The sequence below is a fragment of the Pristiophorus japonicus genome, chromosome 16 (genome assembly GCF_044704955.1).
Source record: "Pristiophorus japonicus isolate sPriJap1 chromosome 16, sPriJap1.hap1, whole genome shotgun sequence".
Classification (NCBI taxonomy): domain Eukaryota; kingdom Metazoa; phylum Chordata; class Chondrichthyes; family Pristiophoridae; genus Pristiophorus; species Pristiophorus japonicus.
In genome coordinates, this window is record NC_091992.1 from 111,982,171 (window position 1) to 112,000,764 (window position 18,594).

At 39.5% G+C, this 18,594-nt stretch overlaps 1 protein-coding gene across 1 annotated transcript in view; it reads right to left on the bottom strand.

The window, feature by feature from the left end:
• Positions 1-18,594, bottom strand: part of tepsin (TEPSIN adaptor related protein complex 4 accessory protein) — a 33,938-nt gene that overhangs the window by 2,207 nt on the left and 13,137 nt on the right. Inside the window, exons 4-12 of the mRNA XM_070857693.1 lie at positions 18,453-18,546; positions 11,807-11,874; positions 11,524-11,608; positions 8,636-8,707; positions 5,503-5,703; positions 4,983-5,151; positions 4,136-4,249; positions 1,725-1,803; positions 739-873 (exon numbers count right to left, since the gene is read on the bottom strand). Coding sequence (XP_070713794.1) covers positions 739-873; positions 1,725-1,803; positions 4,136-4,249; positions 4,983-5,151; positions 5,503-5,703; positions 8,636-8,707; positions 11,524-11,608; positions 11,807-11,874; positions 18,453-18,546 — 1,017 coding nt within the window. The remainder of the gene's footprint in view (positions 1-738; positions 874-1,724; positions 1,804-4,135; positions 4,250-4,982; positions 5,152-5,502; positions 5,704-8,635; positions 8,708-11,523; positions 11,609-11,806; positions 11,875-18,452; positions 18,547-18,594) is intronic.

Here is an 18,594-nt window from a genome sequence, read left to right on the forward strand (position 1 = left end):
AGCAATCATGGAGCCAATTGCATACAGCAGAGTCTCATAAGCAACCAATATGATGAATAATCAGTCAATCTGTTTTTGGTTGGGTTGGGTGAGGGAGGAGTGTTAGCCACGATGCCGGGAGAATGTCCTATTCTTTCTCAAGTAGTGCCACATCTATCCAAACCACTAGGACAAGCAGACATCTCATCCCACAGTGCAGCATTCCCTCATACTGCACTGAAGTGTCAGCTTGGATTATGTCTTGAGAGCAGCACTGTGATAATCACAACTGAAAATCAAGATTTACATTTATTAAACTGAAAATCAGGTTTCAGCTGTCAAAAACAAAATGATTTATAAAATTGTTGTTGGACCCTGAATTCTGATTGGCTGAAGGGGCCTTACTGAAGATATGCTAGACTCAACTAAAGGCAACTGTGGGGGAAGAGGAACAGGAGATTGGGCCCTAAGAGAAGCTAATACTGAGTGAATAAGTAAATAGGAAGTACAGGCTTGGGAAATTAAATATGACTAACATGGAGTCATTAATTGATGTGCATACTGTATTACAAACTAACGGCAGGCTAGAAAATGAACGTTATTATATTTGAAATCATTCAACCTATTCTCAAGATTACAGACATATAGCAATTATTTTACAATAAGGTCCCTGGGGGTTTTGTTTATGAATGCACAAAGTTTTGAAAGAAAACATTTTGTTAACTGCAGAAAAGGTGCTGATTTTGACGAAGAACTTACCTTTGTGGCTCGATTGGTCACAGGTCCTGGTCCACCCTCACTCAACTGCTTCAAGCACTTGTGGGTCATTGCAAATATCTGGTCATGTGATAACAGGTCAGAGCACATGAGGGTGGAGAGAATGCTCATTGACCTCTACAGGGAGAAAAAAAATCACCAAAAACAATATATTCAAAAAAAGGCAAAACAAGTTCCTCCAAACACAGTATAGACTCAACTATTAAAGGCTGCACATCTGCTACTTATTGCTTGTGAACAAATTACTGAGGTTTTAAAATAAACATGAGTTGAGGAATCCAAGATGTCTGTGAAGATCCAAGTCTACCAACCTCAGTCTAAACAATAACTGTGTTTAGGAAGAACTACAACCTTCATAGGAGCCTCTCATGAGTCATTGGTGACAGTGGTTCTTTTAAGCTCATGGAAAACTAATAACTCAAAGCAGTGGCGATTGTCCCTTTGCTCGTGTGAATGAAATCTTGGCACTCCACACCACCAGGGAGAGACTTACTGTTATACATTAGCCTTCAGTCCCTCTTTGAACTTAGGACCTTCATTTTAATTGATTCTGGAATATCCTTTTACTCCCCTTTCATATATGTGACCAAAACTTACTTCTGTCTGTAGATTAATCTTGACTATCTATTATTTTACCTATATACGCTGTAGGATATTTATGGGTTTTGTTCCAGTTTAATAGCTGGAAATAGTCTATGCTGGCACTGTACTACCTCACTAATACAATTTTTACAAAGCTGGAACTACTCAGTACTGAGTGTCAAATCCCAGGAATCATTCAGAGGGTGTTAAATTATCAGTCTGACAGGTGCACTGAGTTTTGATTTGCAAGCCTCAAAAGAAAAAGAAAGACTTGCATTCATCTCGTGCCATATTTGCATTCTCAGAAACATTTCAAAAATGCTTCATATATAATGAGTTGCTATTAAACCTCTGCTAACAGAAAATAAAATTAAAACATAAAATACCATGTTGACCACGTCGGAGTGGTCCTTTAGTTTCTCATTGAGAAGCTCCACAACCACTTCACAGTTGAGTAATCCACACCTGAATTTGGTAAGAAAAAAATACTGAATTATAGCAAAGTGAATTTTACAAGAAATAAATAGTTTCCCAGAATGAAGTTTTAAACTTCAATAGTTAAGTTGGTTAATGTTGAACGGCAACTTCTAGATTCAACATCTTTGATTACATTTCCCTCAACAAGAAGTAATGTTTTTATCAGCAAAAGTGATGTAAAATCCACTACCTCCCAATTATTCACATCTTTTTCCAAATTGTGGCAGATCAAGATGCATCCATTGTATATTTTTCTATGAATGTGTAGTTAGGCCTAGATGATGTTTTTTTTTAAATTAGCCATGGTTGCTATTGTGTCAATTAAAAATTTCTTTGTATAAACATGAAGGTCTGAGTGTAATATAATCCACACAAATCTGTCTGGAACAAAATGTTATATTCAAAAAGAACATCCTACCTGCATCCTCTCACATGACAGGTGATAAAGAGGCCCTGGAAAAGGTTCAGAGGAGGGCCACTAGATTGATACCTAGTTTAAAAGCCTTTAGTGATCACGATAGGCTTCGAGAGCTAGGACATTTTATACTTTAGAAAAGCATAAAGTTTAAGGAGATTTGACTGAGGTCTTTAAAATAATGAAGGGATTAGATTGGGTCTATGAGGATATGCTAGTTAAGTTAGATAGGTTCGGGAGGACTAGGGTACATGGGCATAAGTTACATTAGCACAGATCTGGGTTGCATGTCAAGAGGAAATTCTTTTCACAGATAGTCTTTGATCTGTGGAACAAGTTGCCAGCTCGTGCATTGACTGTGGATTTGCTAAAAGATTCAAAAGGGAGCTGGAAGAGTTCCTGATTGTGACCGACATCACTCTGTTTAGAAGGTAGGTCAGATGGGGGGATGTGGTTTTGAATCACTGTAATCTCCTGAAACTTGCTTAATCAACTTCAGAGATCGGAGAGGAACGTCCTTGGGATTTTACCCCCTAAATTAGTCTAGGATTTTTTTCTCTGGTCTTTTGCCTCTTCCAGGAGATTGAATGGCTGACTGATAAGAGGGTGGGGAGGGGATAGGCAGATGGGGGGCATGGTGTGAGTAGGTTGCACCAGGACTGTATGGGACAGGTTTGATGGACCAGCTGATCTTTTTCTGTCTGTTGTTTTCATATGTACATGTGTTTGTTTAAGACTTTGTCTGTAAACAGACAGACATTCATCAGGTCACAATTGATTTGATTAATTCCTCAGAAGCATCTGGTCACTTAGGACCAAGGTATTTGCATTGCCTAATTAAGAAATTCCACAGTTTTGCAAGTATCATTGGTTTTACAATATTGTGGCAGAGGGGTATGCAGCGAATCTAAAATGAAATACTTCAGCAGAGTGGACTCTCTCGAGGATGCCAACTTTGAAATATGGCCATTTAATTTGCGCCAGTGTAAGTCAAAAGGGGGTGTTCCCACTTATGCCAATTTGGCCAGAAAAGAGTTGTACTAAACTAATTTAGGGCAGCGTATGTGTCCACTTTTGTCCGCACAGAAAGACTTTACAGTTAAGGAATCGGCGCAAGTAACTACATTTAAAGCACCACCAAGCACCAAACAAAGCACAAAAAGTAATAAGCAATTAATTAACAAATAATAGAAGGAACCCTGCCCCTAAAGCACCAAGACCAAAGTAATAAGCAATTAATAAATAACAAATAAAAAAATAGAAGGAACCCTGCCCCTAAAGCACCAAGACCAAAGTAATAAGCAATCAATAAATAACAAATAAAAAAATAGAAGGAACCCTGCACCTAAAGCACCAAAATCAATCAGTAAATAACAAATAAAAAATAGAAGTCCTACCTTAGGGAACGTAGCGGGCCGCCGATGAGGGAGCCCATTCGGCCAGGGCTAGGGACAGCGTGCTTCGGGCCCCTCCCACACAGCCTGCAGCACGCACTGACAGATTCGGCCTGGCCAGGAGCTACTGCACATGCACGCAGACTCTAGCGCGCATGTGCAGAGGTCCCAGCACTGTTTTCAGTGCCGGGACCTGGCTCCGTTCCCAATCCATTGGGCTACGCTACGCCACGACAGAGAAAAGCCCGGGTGCAGCCAAAATACGGAGGTCTTTTTTCGGCGTGCTTGGAGGCGGGCAAAAACTGCGCAGCTCGAGTGAGGGCACCAGAAAAAGAGGTTATGGAAATTTGGGTCCTATATTCTTGGATTTTAATCTTATGCACATTACAGTTTTCAACCAATAATCCATTACAGTGCTTGTCAGAAATGTAAATGTAAAAAGGTGGTTACCTATTTCAGAAATTCACTGAAGCAATTTTATCAAATGGTTCATCAATAGAATCGTACTCACTCTTTGATAAAGTGCTGCGTTTCATCTCTCGTCAGAAATACTTTTGACCCTTGGGTCAGGTTGTTCACCAAGGTTATTTCTTGCATACAATCATTCAGGTTTATTGATTCGACTCTATTGACATAATAATGACATATCAGTGTCATAATGCAGTTTAATTCTTCGAAACAGTTCCAGCGTAAATTCAAGTTATGGTCTTGTTGTTCTTGGAAAGTTTACTGAACTATATTGAGACCAAAACATTCCCTGCCATCAGTGTTAAATGTAATTGTAACCAAGCAATAAGTTTGCAAAGGGTGTGCTCATAATAGTATTTTAACCATTTTAAAATCAAGTTACGACTTAAAACTGAACTTATTAGGAAGATCAACTGAACTTTTAAATATATATATGTATAATTAACAGCTCACCAATACACAAATTATCACAACTAAACATGAAGTTGTTCTAACTATGGGAATTTTAAGTGTTTTGTACACACACACACACATTTTATTGAGCTACTGCCTGTTCTAATTCGCACTCCTGTGTGGACACTCAGTCAGACACTGATTAAAGGCAACGAGCTGAAATGTTAAGACTTTTCACACAAAGACCAGAATAAAGCAGAAACCCAATTCACTCTGCACAATCCTCAGTGCAATAAGAAACTCTTTCAGCAAATTTTTATGTTCCCACACACCTAATTGGCACTTTTTTTCAATGTTTTCAAACATATTTGTTATTGCACTGTGATCAGAAGTTAAGCTCCACTTCAAACCCACAAGTTTGTACTTGTATTAACGTCACAATAGTCTGGCACTAAACTAGCTCATTAGTAGTCTGTTACATTTTCATAACTTTTTACCTTTCCATCAAGTCTCCGCTCTCTCTGCTGCCCCCTGATTGGCTGTCTGTACCTGCTTTACTATTGCTACCATCTGAGATATAATTGGTCTGTGAGGAATTCTGGGAACTGTGTCCACTGTCACTTTCTTCCCAGCCTCCCCCTGGCAGACCAGGTTGATGATGAGCCACTGTGAAGAAAGAGAAGTGATAATGTTACCAAAGGCAAGATAAAACCAGAGCAAACATAGTTGCTCCCCTGTTTCATTTTCTTCAGTTTTCCAAAGAACTTTTGTGTTCGCTGTTTAATTGTGTTTTTAAAGACAAGCTACCACTTTACTTTAATCAAAGGCAGTGAAAAAAATAAAGTCCTTCTATTTCATATTTAGGTTACGAAATTCTAGTTAGTGTGTACCACGGGGAGAGAATGAGAAACAGAGAGGCAAGTACCTCACAGTCATTTGTCCAGCAGTGGATTGTTCAAATGTGAGCGTCCATGTATGAATGAATGAAAGCACTCTAACTACTGAAGACTAACTTACCCTTTGCACTGTGTATTGCAACAGGACTTTTAGGAACCGGTTTCATTTCTTTTGCTTCAGAGCAGGCTGATAATACTGGCTGGTAGCCCTCACCATGATAATGGTTGCCACAATTTTTGGGACATTCTTGAGGAAGTACAGCATTCGCAACAGCTTCTGCTGCTTTCTGTATCTTATTAAGAATTGCATCACCGGCAGAACCTGATAAAAATGTAAAGATTATTTTTTTATTGCCGATTACAATGTAGCAGCCAGACTTGGTAATAACCACATGTACTGCACTGGCAACAGGCTGAGACAAGTCCAGTGTAGATAAATCCACATATGCAAATGTTAGAAAAGAAAATGTTTACTATAGTCTAATTTGTAGACTGATATTATATGGTATTCTGCTGGTATAGCCATTTTCATTAGATATACATCTAGTTACATGAAGCAACTTTATGTGATGTCCCCAATTTGTGCATAGGGAAACATTTATCTTTGAAGTGTTACCCATCCCTGGGGCCAGTACATCAGAGACATGTTATTTAATTAAAGAGCATGCTGCTGCGAACTCTGTTAAGACTAGTGCAAAACAGATCTTTTATTTGTGGTACTTCAATAGACAACAAACCATCCTGCATCATCTGGTATCTTTCCAATTGGATCTAAGAAAGACACAACTATTGTCAAACGGCTTGTTTTTCAAAATTTATACTGCTGATAAAATACTTTTCTTCTCTAAATGCCTACATATCCTAATTTCAACCAAAGGTTTCTGCTAATTTATTAAATATATATGTACTTAATATATAAAAAGCCTATCCAGCCCAGCACCATTCAAGGTCATCTGTAACTCGACCATGGTCAAATACGATGGCTCCTTTTCACATCCGATTTCTGAATGACATTGTAATGTTGCAGGGAGAATGATCTATGCGCCAATCACACAGCTACGAAGCTGTTTCTCCTAGGTTCAAGATGTCTGGTCTGGTTTAAAAAAAAACCTCACCCATCACGTTTTATAGTTAAAATATAGTTAAGGTTCATAGTTTGTCTTTATTAGTGGTAGATTAACTACAGGTAGAACCTCTCTAATCCGGCACCCTCGGGACCTGGCCTGTGCTGGATAAGAGAATGGTTATTGCTCTCTTCCATACATGGATGTCAGTGACAACTGTTCTCCCTGTCACCATGAACATGCCCGTTGCTAGGTGTGGTCCTGTTTAGCCAGACAGAACGCGAAGGCTCACTTTAGCTGGCTGGAATGTTTACTCTGTGACTCACGCTTACCACCATGAGCGACTCACTTGTCCCACCAAGACAGGAGGACAGTTGTCACTGACATCCATTTATAGAAGAGAGCAATAACCATTTTTGCTTATTAAACATGACGATGACGAAGTTCTAAGCTAGGAATGGCACGGCGATGTGCACAATTAATCATTTTGGTTTCATTTAGTTTAAGTGCTCATCTGCGACTGGGAGGTGTCGTCCTTGTTTGAGAAAGGTGGAGCCGGGAGTGAGTGGGCGGATGTGGTGCAGGTCAAACCTGTTACTGGCTGCGCTCGGGTTAGATCTGGTGCCACAATACATACAGTTACTATTTTATGTATGTTCTGGAAGGCTCCGTTTTAAAATATCGTTCATGCATTTAAAAGCTTTTGTGAAGCCGAGTGATTTGGCACTCTTAGGAACTTGGTGTAGTATCCTCTTCGTGTTTAACTGCGTGTTAGTGTTTAAGACATGAGAACCGGGGATGTGATTCCGAAGTTGTGATTAATATTGTGTGGGGTGTCTTTGTATGTAGGTGTTTAACTGTTTGTTCTGAATATCAAAATCAAGATGTGCAGTGTAGGAAAGAAAGGGGGATCGGACAATTGTAAATTTCATTTGCGATCTTGACCGCCTTACAATTTAGTTCATTCTGGGTTTCAGAAAAGGGAAGCTAGTTATAATGAGGATGTGTCTACCCCGTATAATTAAATGGTTTAGTTCCTGTGTACATTTGTTATTTTTTGTGAAGAACACAACGTGCTCTGCACATGCCCCCCACCCCCCAGCCGGGAATGATACTGGACGAGGGAGGCTGCCGGATAAAAGAATGCCAGATTTGTGAGGTTCAACTGTAGTGACAAAAATAAATTCCCTTAATAGGAGAGGTTACTATAAACAAAAACTGCACACAAGTAAAGTTTAGTCAGACACTTATAGCTTTCCAGCTCTTAACCATACAGGACAAATTCTAGCTACCCCCATATTAAACAATACAAGGGCAATAGAGATGCTAAAATATAGCAGAATAACCTTATTTTATAAAGAGCATCATTCCTGGACTAATATGACATTTTGATCACCATACAGGAACACCAATATTGTCTCACTATTTGACAGAAAATATATGTATACCTGTATCATGAAAAAAGGGAAATTTCCCTCTTCTCTCTTGTAGACAGAATGCATAATTTTAACACAGTCTGTTCAGGCAGTCAGGTAAAAACTTGAAATTCAGCCAAACTGTGATAGTTTTAAATAAGAAGCGGCTGTAGGAATCAAACTTGAAGGTGTTTAGAAAATGCTAGTGCTGCTCCTTATGATAAATTACTTGTAAACCTGTTTAATTTGAACTGAAATTACAAATGTTGGAAAAGAAATACAGGGGTAAATTTTCATCTTCGCCGCCTAGATGGAATGAAAGTCGTGTGAGTTCAATAAAGGGCAGGTGATCCGCTGTGCCACATTGCTGACGAGGCAATGAAGACAAAAATCACCCCACAGAAGCACAGTCACTTTAAATAAAAGTCAAAGTCCCTAATAGAATTTTGCAGACAATTACATGGCAGAGATTAGAAATTTCTAAAATAAATGTCAAAATGGATAGGTGCAGGCTGGGCGAAATATCCAAACGAGAAGATACAAGTAGATATATATGTGTGCAACAGCACAATCTGTGGTACCCTAATAAGTTGCGGCTGAAGTAAACCAAACTGGGCCTCACTCCAGTTATCACCTAATGATGTCTGGAAAGTCAAGTAATGGAGCCTGCGCCACGTTTTTCCTAATCTAGACAAGAGAATACACAATTCATGATTGAGTCACTGGCTGCATTTCTTTAGCCAAGAGTTGAGCATAGATTTGTTTCTGCAATCACCTGAAGGCATTTGTCCTGCTGTGTTCCCAAAGCCTTGCATTGTGGAGCCAGATGAAGGGCTTGAACCCATTCCTATTAAAAACAAACATCATAACTTATCTTCCAAATTAATGCCAATAATTTTTGCATTGCATTGTGGTTATAAATGTATACTCATTTGCAGTCATGAGCTAGCATTTGATCTTGCGATACCTCAAATTTAAATTAGTTTTAACTCAAGTGAGTCTTTTATTTGGAATGCATGAATGATGAGCGAAACATTTGCTTTATCTAATCATTGTTCGGAACCAAACACTACCAAACATTTCAGAAATTGCCTGGGAAATTGTCTCCTTGAAAGAAACAGAGGTTAGGCAATTTCAGTTGTCAGCTTAATCAGTAGATGCTATTCCCACTTTAATACCAAAATTTGAGAAGCAATCCATTAAATTATCACAAATAGGAAACACAAGGAATAGAATCATAATAGTTTTGATGCAATACCAATGAAACATTTAAAATTAATCCCATTAAATCTTTGGATTGGCCAATAGAAGATGAAAATCTTCTTCGAACCATTCCCAACATCCTTTTTTAATATTGAGGAAACTAGGTGAATGATCTATTACCAGAATGCAGTTTCAATAAGGTTCAAAAGAACAATAAAGAAGGCAATCATCATCATAGGCGGTCCCTCGTATCGAGGATGACTTGCTTCCACGCCAAAAAGGGATGAGTTCACAGGTGTTTCAATGAGGGACCTAATATTCCAGATCCCGAACTACATGTTGAAGGGTGGAAGATGCCTGTGCGTGGATTTGTGCGTGGCCGTTGCACACCAGCCACCACACGGGCTTGACAGAGCTAGGTCTTGGTCCAGTGTCAAGGATTAACCAAGATGACTGGAGACCAGCTCTGCTGCGCGGACCTAGCGCGCACACATAGTGTGGGCTGGCCTGTGCTGCCCCAGGCCCTCGCCTCTTCTGGGCCCCGAACTGACGCCTCTCCTGGGCCCCAATCACGTCGCTCCATGATCACTCGCCGTTCCCGGTACAGAGTCCAGCTTCAGCCTGTGTTCGTCTCAGCTTAATATAACTCAAGAAGCAGCAGTTAGAGCACACCAACATCAGCTTTTGAAAGTTTGTAGATTGTAGAAGGTAGGAAAGACTGAGGGAGACTTGAGGTCCTAAGAAAAGAAGAGATAAAGTAGGAGAGACTGTAATGTGTTGATTTCAATACAGTAAGAATGCAGGGATGATGAGGAGAAGGTGAAGGGAGAGAGCATATAGTAGTCATTTAAAAAAAAAATTATGTACTGATGTACAACATCGCATGGCAGAAAACTGGCAAATTAAGTTTAATGTTAATTGATACTGGTATTCCAGATAGCTACAGATATTGCCCCAGCACACCTCGTCTGTGATAAGCCTTGCTATCCCACAAGGTTGGAATCTTACATAATAGCAAAGTTAGACAGACTTCTTTTTTAAATCTTTTTAACTTTAATTATCTAATTCAACTCTGTTTACATGAGTAGGTACAATTTAAACAAAGGAATTTAAAAATTTTAATTTAAGCACCAACATATAAACTCTGACATTCAGTTTAAATGAGGATGAGTGAATGAATTTGAATGAAACAAATCTGGAAACTCCCAAATTTCTGATTTGGTTTGGTCTGAGATCTTTTATTTTGAATCATGCCAGATTTGCCCTGTGTAAACAAATACATAAAGTGTAACCAGTATACTGGAATTCCATAATCTCCACTATTTAAGATAAAATATAGAATTACACTAGTAGATTTCTGATGGCCTTGATCATAAACAAAAGGAAAATAAAATGTATGTCTTGCTTTCTTTCTGTAATAATCTCTCTGCTTGTCTCCAATTCTAATTCTTTCTGTCACTTTTAGACTCCATTCTTTCAGTCTCTAATGTTACAGAAAAAGACAACTAGGTTTTGTAATATACAGCTCATTACAGCTCTCACCGGCTTTTCTCCACGTTAGAACAGTCTCTCGGGGAAAAGAAAGTCCTGAGACAATAGTCCAGCCTTCTTGTGCCTGTTGGTAGCAGAATGCTTTCTCAAGTTGTATCCTTCAGGTAGGGAGTGTCACGTGAAATGCATGAGCCAGAGGCTCAAGGAGGTCTTTTGTCTGAACAACCTTCAGAATCCAGCAACAACAAAAGAAACTACAGGTGGACCCTGCTTTTGTCCGTTTAAATTCTTTGAAAAAAGTTTAAAGATATTACGTAACAAAAGTACAATGGAATAACATTTCCTAGCTTTTGCATATTCCACAGTACTTTTACAGTTACGAGTTATGCAGTTTTTTAACATGAAAACAAAACTAAACCACAACTGAATCTGTGCAGTTCTAAAATGATGAAATTCACATAAACAATCCCCAATTTAGAATTCAATGGCTGGAATCAATTCACTGAGTTCCAATACATCAAAACACAGCATCTGACATTTACATTTAATACATTAACTTAATTAACTAAGCTAGTTTCCCCAAGAACAAAAGAAAGCAACCCTCTTTGAAGAAAACAGACGTATTTTCCAACATTTATCTGTAAAAATATTGCGGCTGTTTTTAAAAATTATGTTTCTGATATTGCTACAAAATGACAAACAAGAGGCTCATTTATTTCTAAAAGTAGAGAGAGAGAGAGAGAGAGGTGTCCCATAAGACCCCTTGCCTCAGAATAACTAATTCCCCCTGCTGGTGCTACAAGGCATTTAGACTGTGGACTTCTGCAAGATGGCTACCAATAATATTCCACAATTAGCTGACTGGAGATACTGAGAGAGCATTCTTTCAATATATGAATCTGAAGGATGAATTACAAAATTATTTGGGGCATTTCAAATCTTACCGAAGTTATGACCAACAAGCTTTACCTGTCTGTGGCTGTGATCTGGAAGGAGACAACGTGCAAGAAGCTTGATATGGCAAAGCATCAGAGAATAGCAAATTGGCTAAATCCTGCCAAGAGGAAAGGAGACATTAATCACTGGGCTCAGGGACTCTATGACCCCTTTGCTGAGAATCTTTCAAAACATGCACATAAATTAGATTAATCAGCATCCACAGAACTGATATTCTATAAATTTCAAACACTAGTCATTTGAAAGCCTTTAAATGACTGGTAAACGACACTGATAGCCTTAAGAATGTAAATACCTCTGCAGTTGTTCGCACCCTCTGGTATAGGGCATTTCCGTGAAGCAGATCTGGAGGCCCACTAAAAACTACACAATAGAGGACAGTCAGAGGCATAACATTTATTCCAAGAGTGAGAAAAAACATTTAAGTGACAACATTGATATGTGAGTTATTGTTTTAATTGTGACCAAAATAACCATTCTATTGCACTTTTCTTTTGTGTGTCAACTCATAATACAATTAAAAAATTAGACACATAAATTAGCATGATATTTAATATAGGACTAATTTTAGATATATGACAAACCTGCGATGAACAAGTTAGATAAGGAAAAGGGTATTGCTGTGCAGGTTGTAAAATGGAAACTGGAAATAAGCTTGAGCACCAAAATACTCAAATCATCACTTAAAATAAATGCCGGAGGCTGGTCTGAGGCTGTCACGTTAGTTAGATTTGACTGTAAAGGTACGATTTCAATATAGTGGCAGAATATCTTTTACAGTGTTAAGAATACAAGGAAAGTTTCTAGTAGCTAGCAACAGAATAAGTAATCCGTATTGAAAGTTTTTAACTGGAATTCTTATTCAAATATTCTCTGACAGCTATATAGAAGAAAATAACAATAAATAGGCACATGTTCACACTTATGAAATTGCAGACTGGCAGTACCTTTTGTTTGACTTTTCTATGTTTTGTTAAGTTAAGTTATCAATGTACTGTAATTTAGGCTGGGTTTCTGCTCAGTGAGGCTCATTTCTCAAAGCTAAATAACTGTTTTGATTTTTCCATTATTTTAATTCTCTTCTGAAAGTTTATTTTGGTTAATGCCTTTGTGTGTTGCAAAAAACTTATCTAGTGAGATTTTGACTATCACTACTCCTGACATTTAGCTGTCTTGTCCTATGCTTTAGTTTTACCCAGTGCCAATCTGTTGTATAATTGTTTTAGTTTTACCCAGTGCCAATCTGTTGTATAATTGCTTTAGTTTTACCTAATACCAATTTGTTGACTAATTTTGCTCAGTACTTTCTTTAATCCTTCATTTGTATTCACTAAGGCTTTGAAATTATACCGTGGGATAATAGTGTGCTAACACTTGAAGCATCTGTCTAGAATTTTTTTTATCTGCCAGTTTAGCAGTGGAGTTAATCTGAAATAAATGGGTTAATGCCTCCTCCAGAATAATGGAGGGAGGAATTTCAGACAACTTGTTAAACAGTCAGGTACTAGTATACAACAATGGAATGTTAGACCTTAGACTTCTCCACATTGTTCCAGTTCTTTACATGACTTCTTTTTTTTGTCTGATCTATTACCTACGAATTTATCTTCAAAGTTCACAGCTACGGATTTCAACTTTTTAAAAATATAGTTTTGCTTGCCTATTCTTTTTTTCAGCTTGTCTTTTGATAATAACATGTTTAAAATCCCCCTTTCTAGGCTGTTCTCTCTGTATCCTTCCACAGTTCCTCTTTAATTAATCGCAGTGGATTTACCTTTTTTTAAATCCTTCCTCGTTCTTGTCTTATGCTACATGATTCTGTCTCCCTTTGACAGTCATGGTCTCACTTGATATAGCACTATTGGTTGCTGCAAGCTCTAACATAATGACGATATGAATGTCTTCAAATGGCTTTTTACATGTATTTTTACGACATTTTGGGCTCTTGTTTAATCTGGCAATATAGTTGAGCTGCTTTGTACCACAATGAAGCAGTCACAACTGATATAACTATGACCTCATGCACAAATCATTGTTATTCAAAAATCTAATTTGCCAAAGCTGTGAAATGAAGGCAGGCATGTTTCATGGTGTAATCTGTGTTCTATTGCACAAAATGTAAAATCAGCATAACGCTAAAGCACGGACACCAAAATTTCATGGAGTGGGAATGTGCCACTCCCTGAGGCATTTCTGAAGACACAAATTAAATCTTCTTTGCATTTTTAGAAATGTTAAAGGAAGCCTTGGTGGTGATTTCTGTGGAATATCTTCACTCAGCCGGACATTAAATTGATTTGACTGCTGAAATCTGGAAATATTTCATTTTCTATTAAGTTACAACTTTAGCCTGTGGAGAAAAAAACCTTTCCTTGATGCCCTAATCGCAGTTAATCTTTTTAATTGAACAACTGATAGTTGGAAAAGGTTTAATTTTTCAGCAGACATTTGCATAGCATATCAGTACTCTGCTCATCAGCATTAAGAGTTAAACAATCTCTGAACAGTTTTGTGCCTATTAAAACATAATCTCACAGACCTAATTTTTCTCTGACATAAACGCGCTTTAAAATAGTTTATTTCGTACATTTCTCTCTTACAATAACTGCAGCAAAATCACATTTCTTTTTAAGTTGTAAATTCTGGGAGCTGAATAAATGACACAACACAGTTTAACTGTATTAGTTTAATTTTGTGAGGCTCCTTTTCCAAATGTAAAAGCTTGATTGATTTTTCTTTAAATTTTTATATACCAAAAATTGTGATAGAATACAAGGATACACAATAACCCAGCAACTTTCAGCACTGGTAGCGTCCCGGCTGCTAAATCAAAGGCCACTTGTCTGCAACTGTCAACCTGAACAATGTATCAGTGATTCATATATTGGCAGAAATGTCTGCCAATGCCACCTACAGAGATCCCAAGGTGGCTGTCAGACAGGTTTTGCTGTATTAAATTGTAGTTGGTCAAGGGAAGGGTTCTGACAAACTGAGCACCATTGTAAGATTCATAAAAGATAAGTGGTCTTATTTAGCCTCATATGCTTTTACTGCCTGTGTCAGAACTGCTGCTAGGAAGTTAGATTTTAACAGGAGAAAATTGATTGGATCCATCCTATTTAATGTAATAATGAAGTCAAAAGTGTGCCAAGCCAATTTCGTAGAGCACTGAGTACCAACATACTCCACTGTACATACTCCAAGCTCGTGACCTGAGCTTTGGGAAGATGCCAAGCTGAGACCAGCTGCTTTTCCACAGGGAGGACAGTTTCACCCCAGGCTGTGCACAAACATCTCCAGCACTTGGTGTCAGAGATCTGGTAAAGATCTTTCTGACAACTGCATTCAATTTAAACAAAACAAGAAGCCTATGTCGACTAATTTATAAAGTAGGCAAGTGCATATGGTTGGCTTGACCTGTACGATAAGGCTGAAAGATGATTGAGGAGTTCTGATGATACAAAACTGGCATAGTTTGCACAAACATAAAAACTCACAAGATTGAGTTAAATCTTTCAGTTATACCCCACTTTTAATTGACTGCCTATATAATACTATATTATTTTTCCATTTACAACTGATTGCAGTGCTCTGTGAGCTATGGTGGTCTTCTGAAGACAATGATCGATGATATCTTGTGTCAAGATGAGGCAGTAATGAATGAAAAATCTCAAAGTGTCGTTTTTTTCATATGGCAGGAACAACCAGTGATACTGGAAATTTCACAGCTCACTATGTACTTTAGTATAATTAACACTCTAACAAAATTTAAATGGAATGGATGACCCAGCCACTGAGTGGTTCCAAGACTATCTTCCCAATTAGATGGCAGTACGTTTCAGTTCAATAATGTTCCTCACAGCTGGGATAAGTTCACCGAGTCACTAAGTAGAGCACTATTGCAAAATATTTCAATTGTCAAATAAATTAATGGACTTAGTCCATTTTATCCCACCACAGAATTAATTCCAATCAATCAAGTATGAAGACTTTACAGCCTAGGCCATACTTCCTATTAGGAGAGGCTGCTGGAAGGCAAGTTACCTCAAAAAGATCATCTTTTCAATAATCCAGAGAAAATAACTGACAGTAAATTGTACTGGTCGTTATTGATCTCCCAAACAAGAAGGTTATATATACAGGTTTCTCTGTATTTAATACATGGGAAGATGAATGTGTGGTCACACTTACAAAATAGGCAATCATCATAGCTTACATTCAGGTTTTAGAAATTTAAATTGGAAATATTGGGCGGAACTTTCAAATTCAGCGGGGGCATAAGACACTGCCCGATGTTCCTTGAAAATCCAGCAGGTTATATAATAGGCGACCAATATGCTACTACCCATTTCAATTGTGTCAAGCGCAGATAAGGCCATTTCAGATCATTTCCTTCTATCGCTCTTCACCCACAACCCCCTTCCACTGTCCCCCCAACCCTTCCTCCTTCTGCATCAGCCCCTTGAAAAAACTCTCTCCCGACTCTCTTACAACTGCACTTATGAACTCCCAACCGTCCAGCCTTTGGCCCTCCATTCACCATGACATTTCTGCAGCTACCAATCTACTCAATCACACCCTCACCACCACCTTTGATGACCTAGTCCCTGTTAAAACAATTACTCTCTCACCCCCTGACCATTCGTTCCCCCTGGTACAGCCCTGATCTTCACTCCCTTAAGTCCAAGGGACGCAGACTTGAACAGATAAAGCAGACAACTGGTTTAGCCAGTCACCGCTAGATCTGACTGGACCACATAAAGCATTATCGGGTCCTGCTCTCTCTGCCAAAATTGCTCATTAATCCAGAATCATTCTGGAACGTAAAGATAAATCCCGGCTTCTAATCGCCACCGCTAACCGTCTTTTTAAACCCCTACCTCCTGTTTCCACCCTCACCTCCGACAATAAGTGTGAGGAGCTCATGAACTTCTTTGTCTCTAAGATTGAAATCATCCGTTCGGCCACCTCTGCCTCTTCCCTTCCTTCCCCTAGCCCATCGTGCCAAACTTCCTGCCCCTGCCCTAGCCCTGACCTTTCATCTTTCTCCAGTTTCTCTCCGATCTCCCCTTCTGACCTCTCTGAGCTCATCCTGTCCATGAGATCCACTTCCTGCTCACTTGATCCTATTCCCACCAAACTGCTGACCACCCAACTTCCTTTTCTGGCTTCTGGCTCATGTTAGCTGACAGTTCTCTCTCCTCAGGTACTGTCCCCCTCTCCCTCAAATCTGCCATCATCACTCCTCTCCTCAAAAAAACAACTCTCGACTCCTCTGTCCTTGCAAACTATCGCACCATCTCCAACCTCTCTTTCCTCTCCAAAGTCCTTGAATGTATTGTCGCCTCCAAAATCTGTGCCCATCTTTCCTGCAATTCCATGTTTGAATCCCACCAATCCGGTTTCCGCGCCTGCCACAGCACCAAAACGGCTCTCACCAAAGTCACAAATGACATCCTTTGTGACTGTGACAAAGGCAAACTAACCCTCCTCATTCTTCTTGACTTGTCTGCAGCCTTTAACACGGTTGACCACTATCCTTCTAGACGCCTCGCCACCGTCGTCCAGCTGGGTGGGGCTGCGCTCGCCTTGTTCCATAAGAAATAGGAGCAGGAGTAGGCCATACAGTCCCTCGAGCCTGCTCCGACATTTATTATGATCATGGCTGATCCGATCATGGACTCAAGTCCACTTCCCTGCCCGCTCCCCATAACCCCTCATTGGTTAAGAAACTGTCTATCTCCGTCTTAAATTTATTCAATGACCCAGCTTCCACAGCTCTCTGAGGCAGCGAATTCCACAGATTTACAACCCTCCGAGAGAAGAAATTCTTTCTCATCTCAGTTTTAAATGGGCAGCCCATTATGCAAAGATTGTGCCCCCTAGTTCTAGTCTCCCCATCAGTGGAAACAACCTCTCTGCATCCACCTTGTCAAGCCCCCTCATAATCTTATACATTTCGATAAGATCACCTCTCATTCTTCTGAATTCCAATGAGTAGAGGCCCAACCTACTCAACCTTTCCTCATAAGTCAACTCCCTCATCTCTGGAATCAACCTAGTGAACCTTCTCTGAACTGCCTCCAAATCAAGTATATCATTTCTTAAATATGAAAACCTATCTAATCGTAGCCAGAGAATTACTGCAATGGCTTCTCTTTGCACCCCCACATCGTTACCTCTGGTGTCCCCCAATGATCTAATCATGGTCCCCTCCTATTTCTCATATACATGTTGCCCCTTGGCAACATCATCCGAAAACACAGTGTCAGTTTCCCCACGTACGCTGATGACACCAAGCTCTACCTCACTACCACTTCTCTCGACCCGTCCACGGTCTCTAAATTGCCAGACTCCTTGTCTGACATCCAGTTCTGGATGAGCAGAAATGTTCTCCAATTGAACATTGGGAAGACCGAAGCCATTGTCTTCGGTCCCCGCCACAAACTCTGTTCCCTAGCCACTGCCTCCATCCATCTCCCCAACTTCAGTCCCACAGCAGCCCCCCCCTCCCCCGCCCGCCCCCCACCGAGATGTCTGCGCTCCTCTAATTCTGCCCTCTTGAGCATCCCTGATTATAATCGCTCAACCAATGGTGGCCCTGCCATCTGTTGCCTAGGCCCCAAGCTCTGGACCTCCCTACTTAAATCTCTCCGCCTCTTTCCCTCTCTTTCCTCCTTCAAGGTGGCACTTAAAACCTACCTCTCTGACCAACTTTTTGGTCACCAGCCCTTAGTTTTCCTTATGTGACTCAGTGTCAAATTTTATGTCTCATAATACTCCTGTGAGGCACCTTGGGATGTTTCACTATATTAAAGGTGCTATATAAATACAAGTAGTTGTTGTTGTTTTACATTAAAAGTACTGCTCTCTGTTTTATTACAAACAATACAATGGGAGTTATATTACAACAGCTTACCAGTTTTATTTTTAATTCCTACCTGTTACCTCCTGAATAAGGGTAGCATTCCTCCGAAGCTCCAGAGTAAATTGAGGTGAGCCATGACTACATACATGCCGTAAAATCTTGAGAACCTATCAATGAGCATAAAGATTGAGCAGACAGGTTTACTACACTCTGAA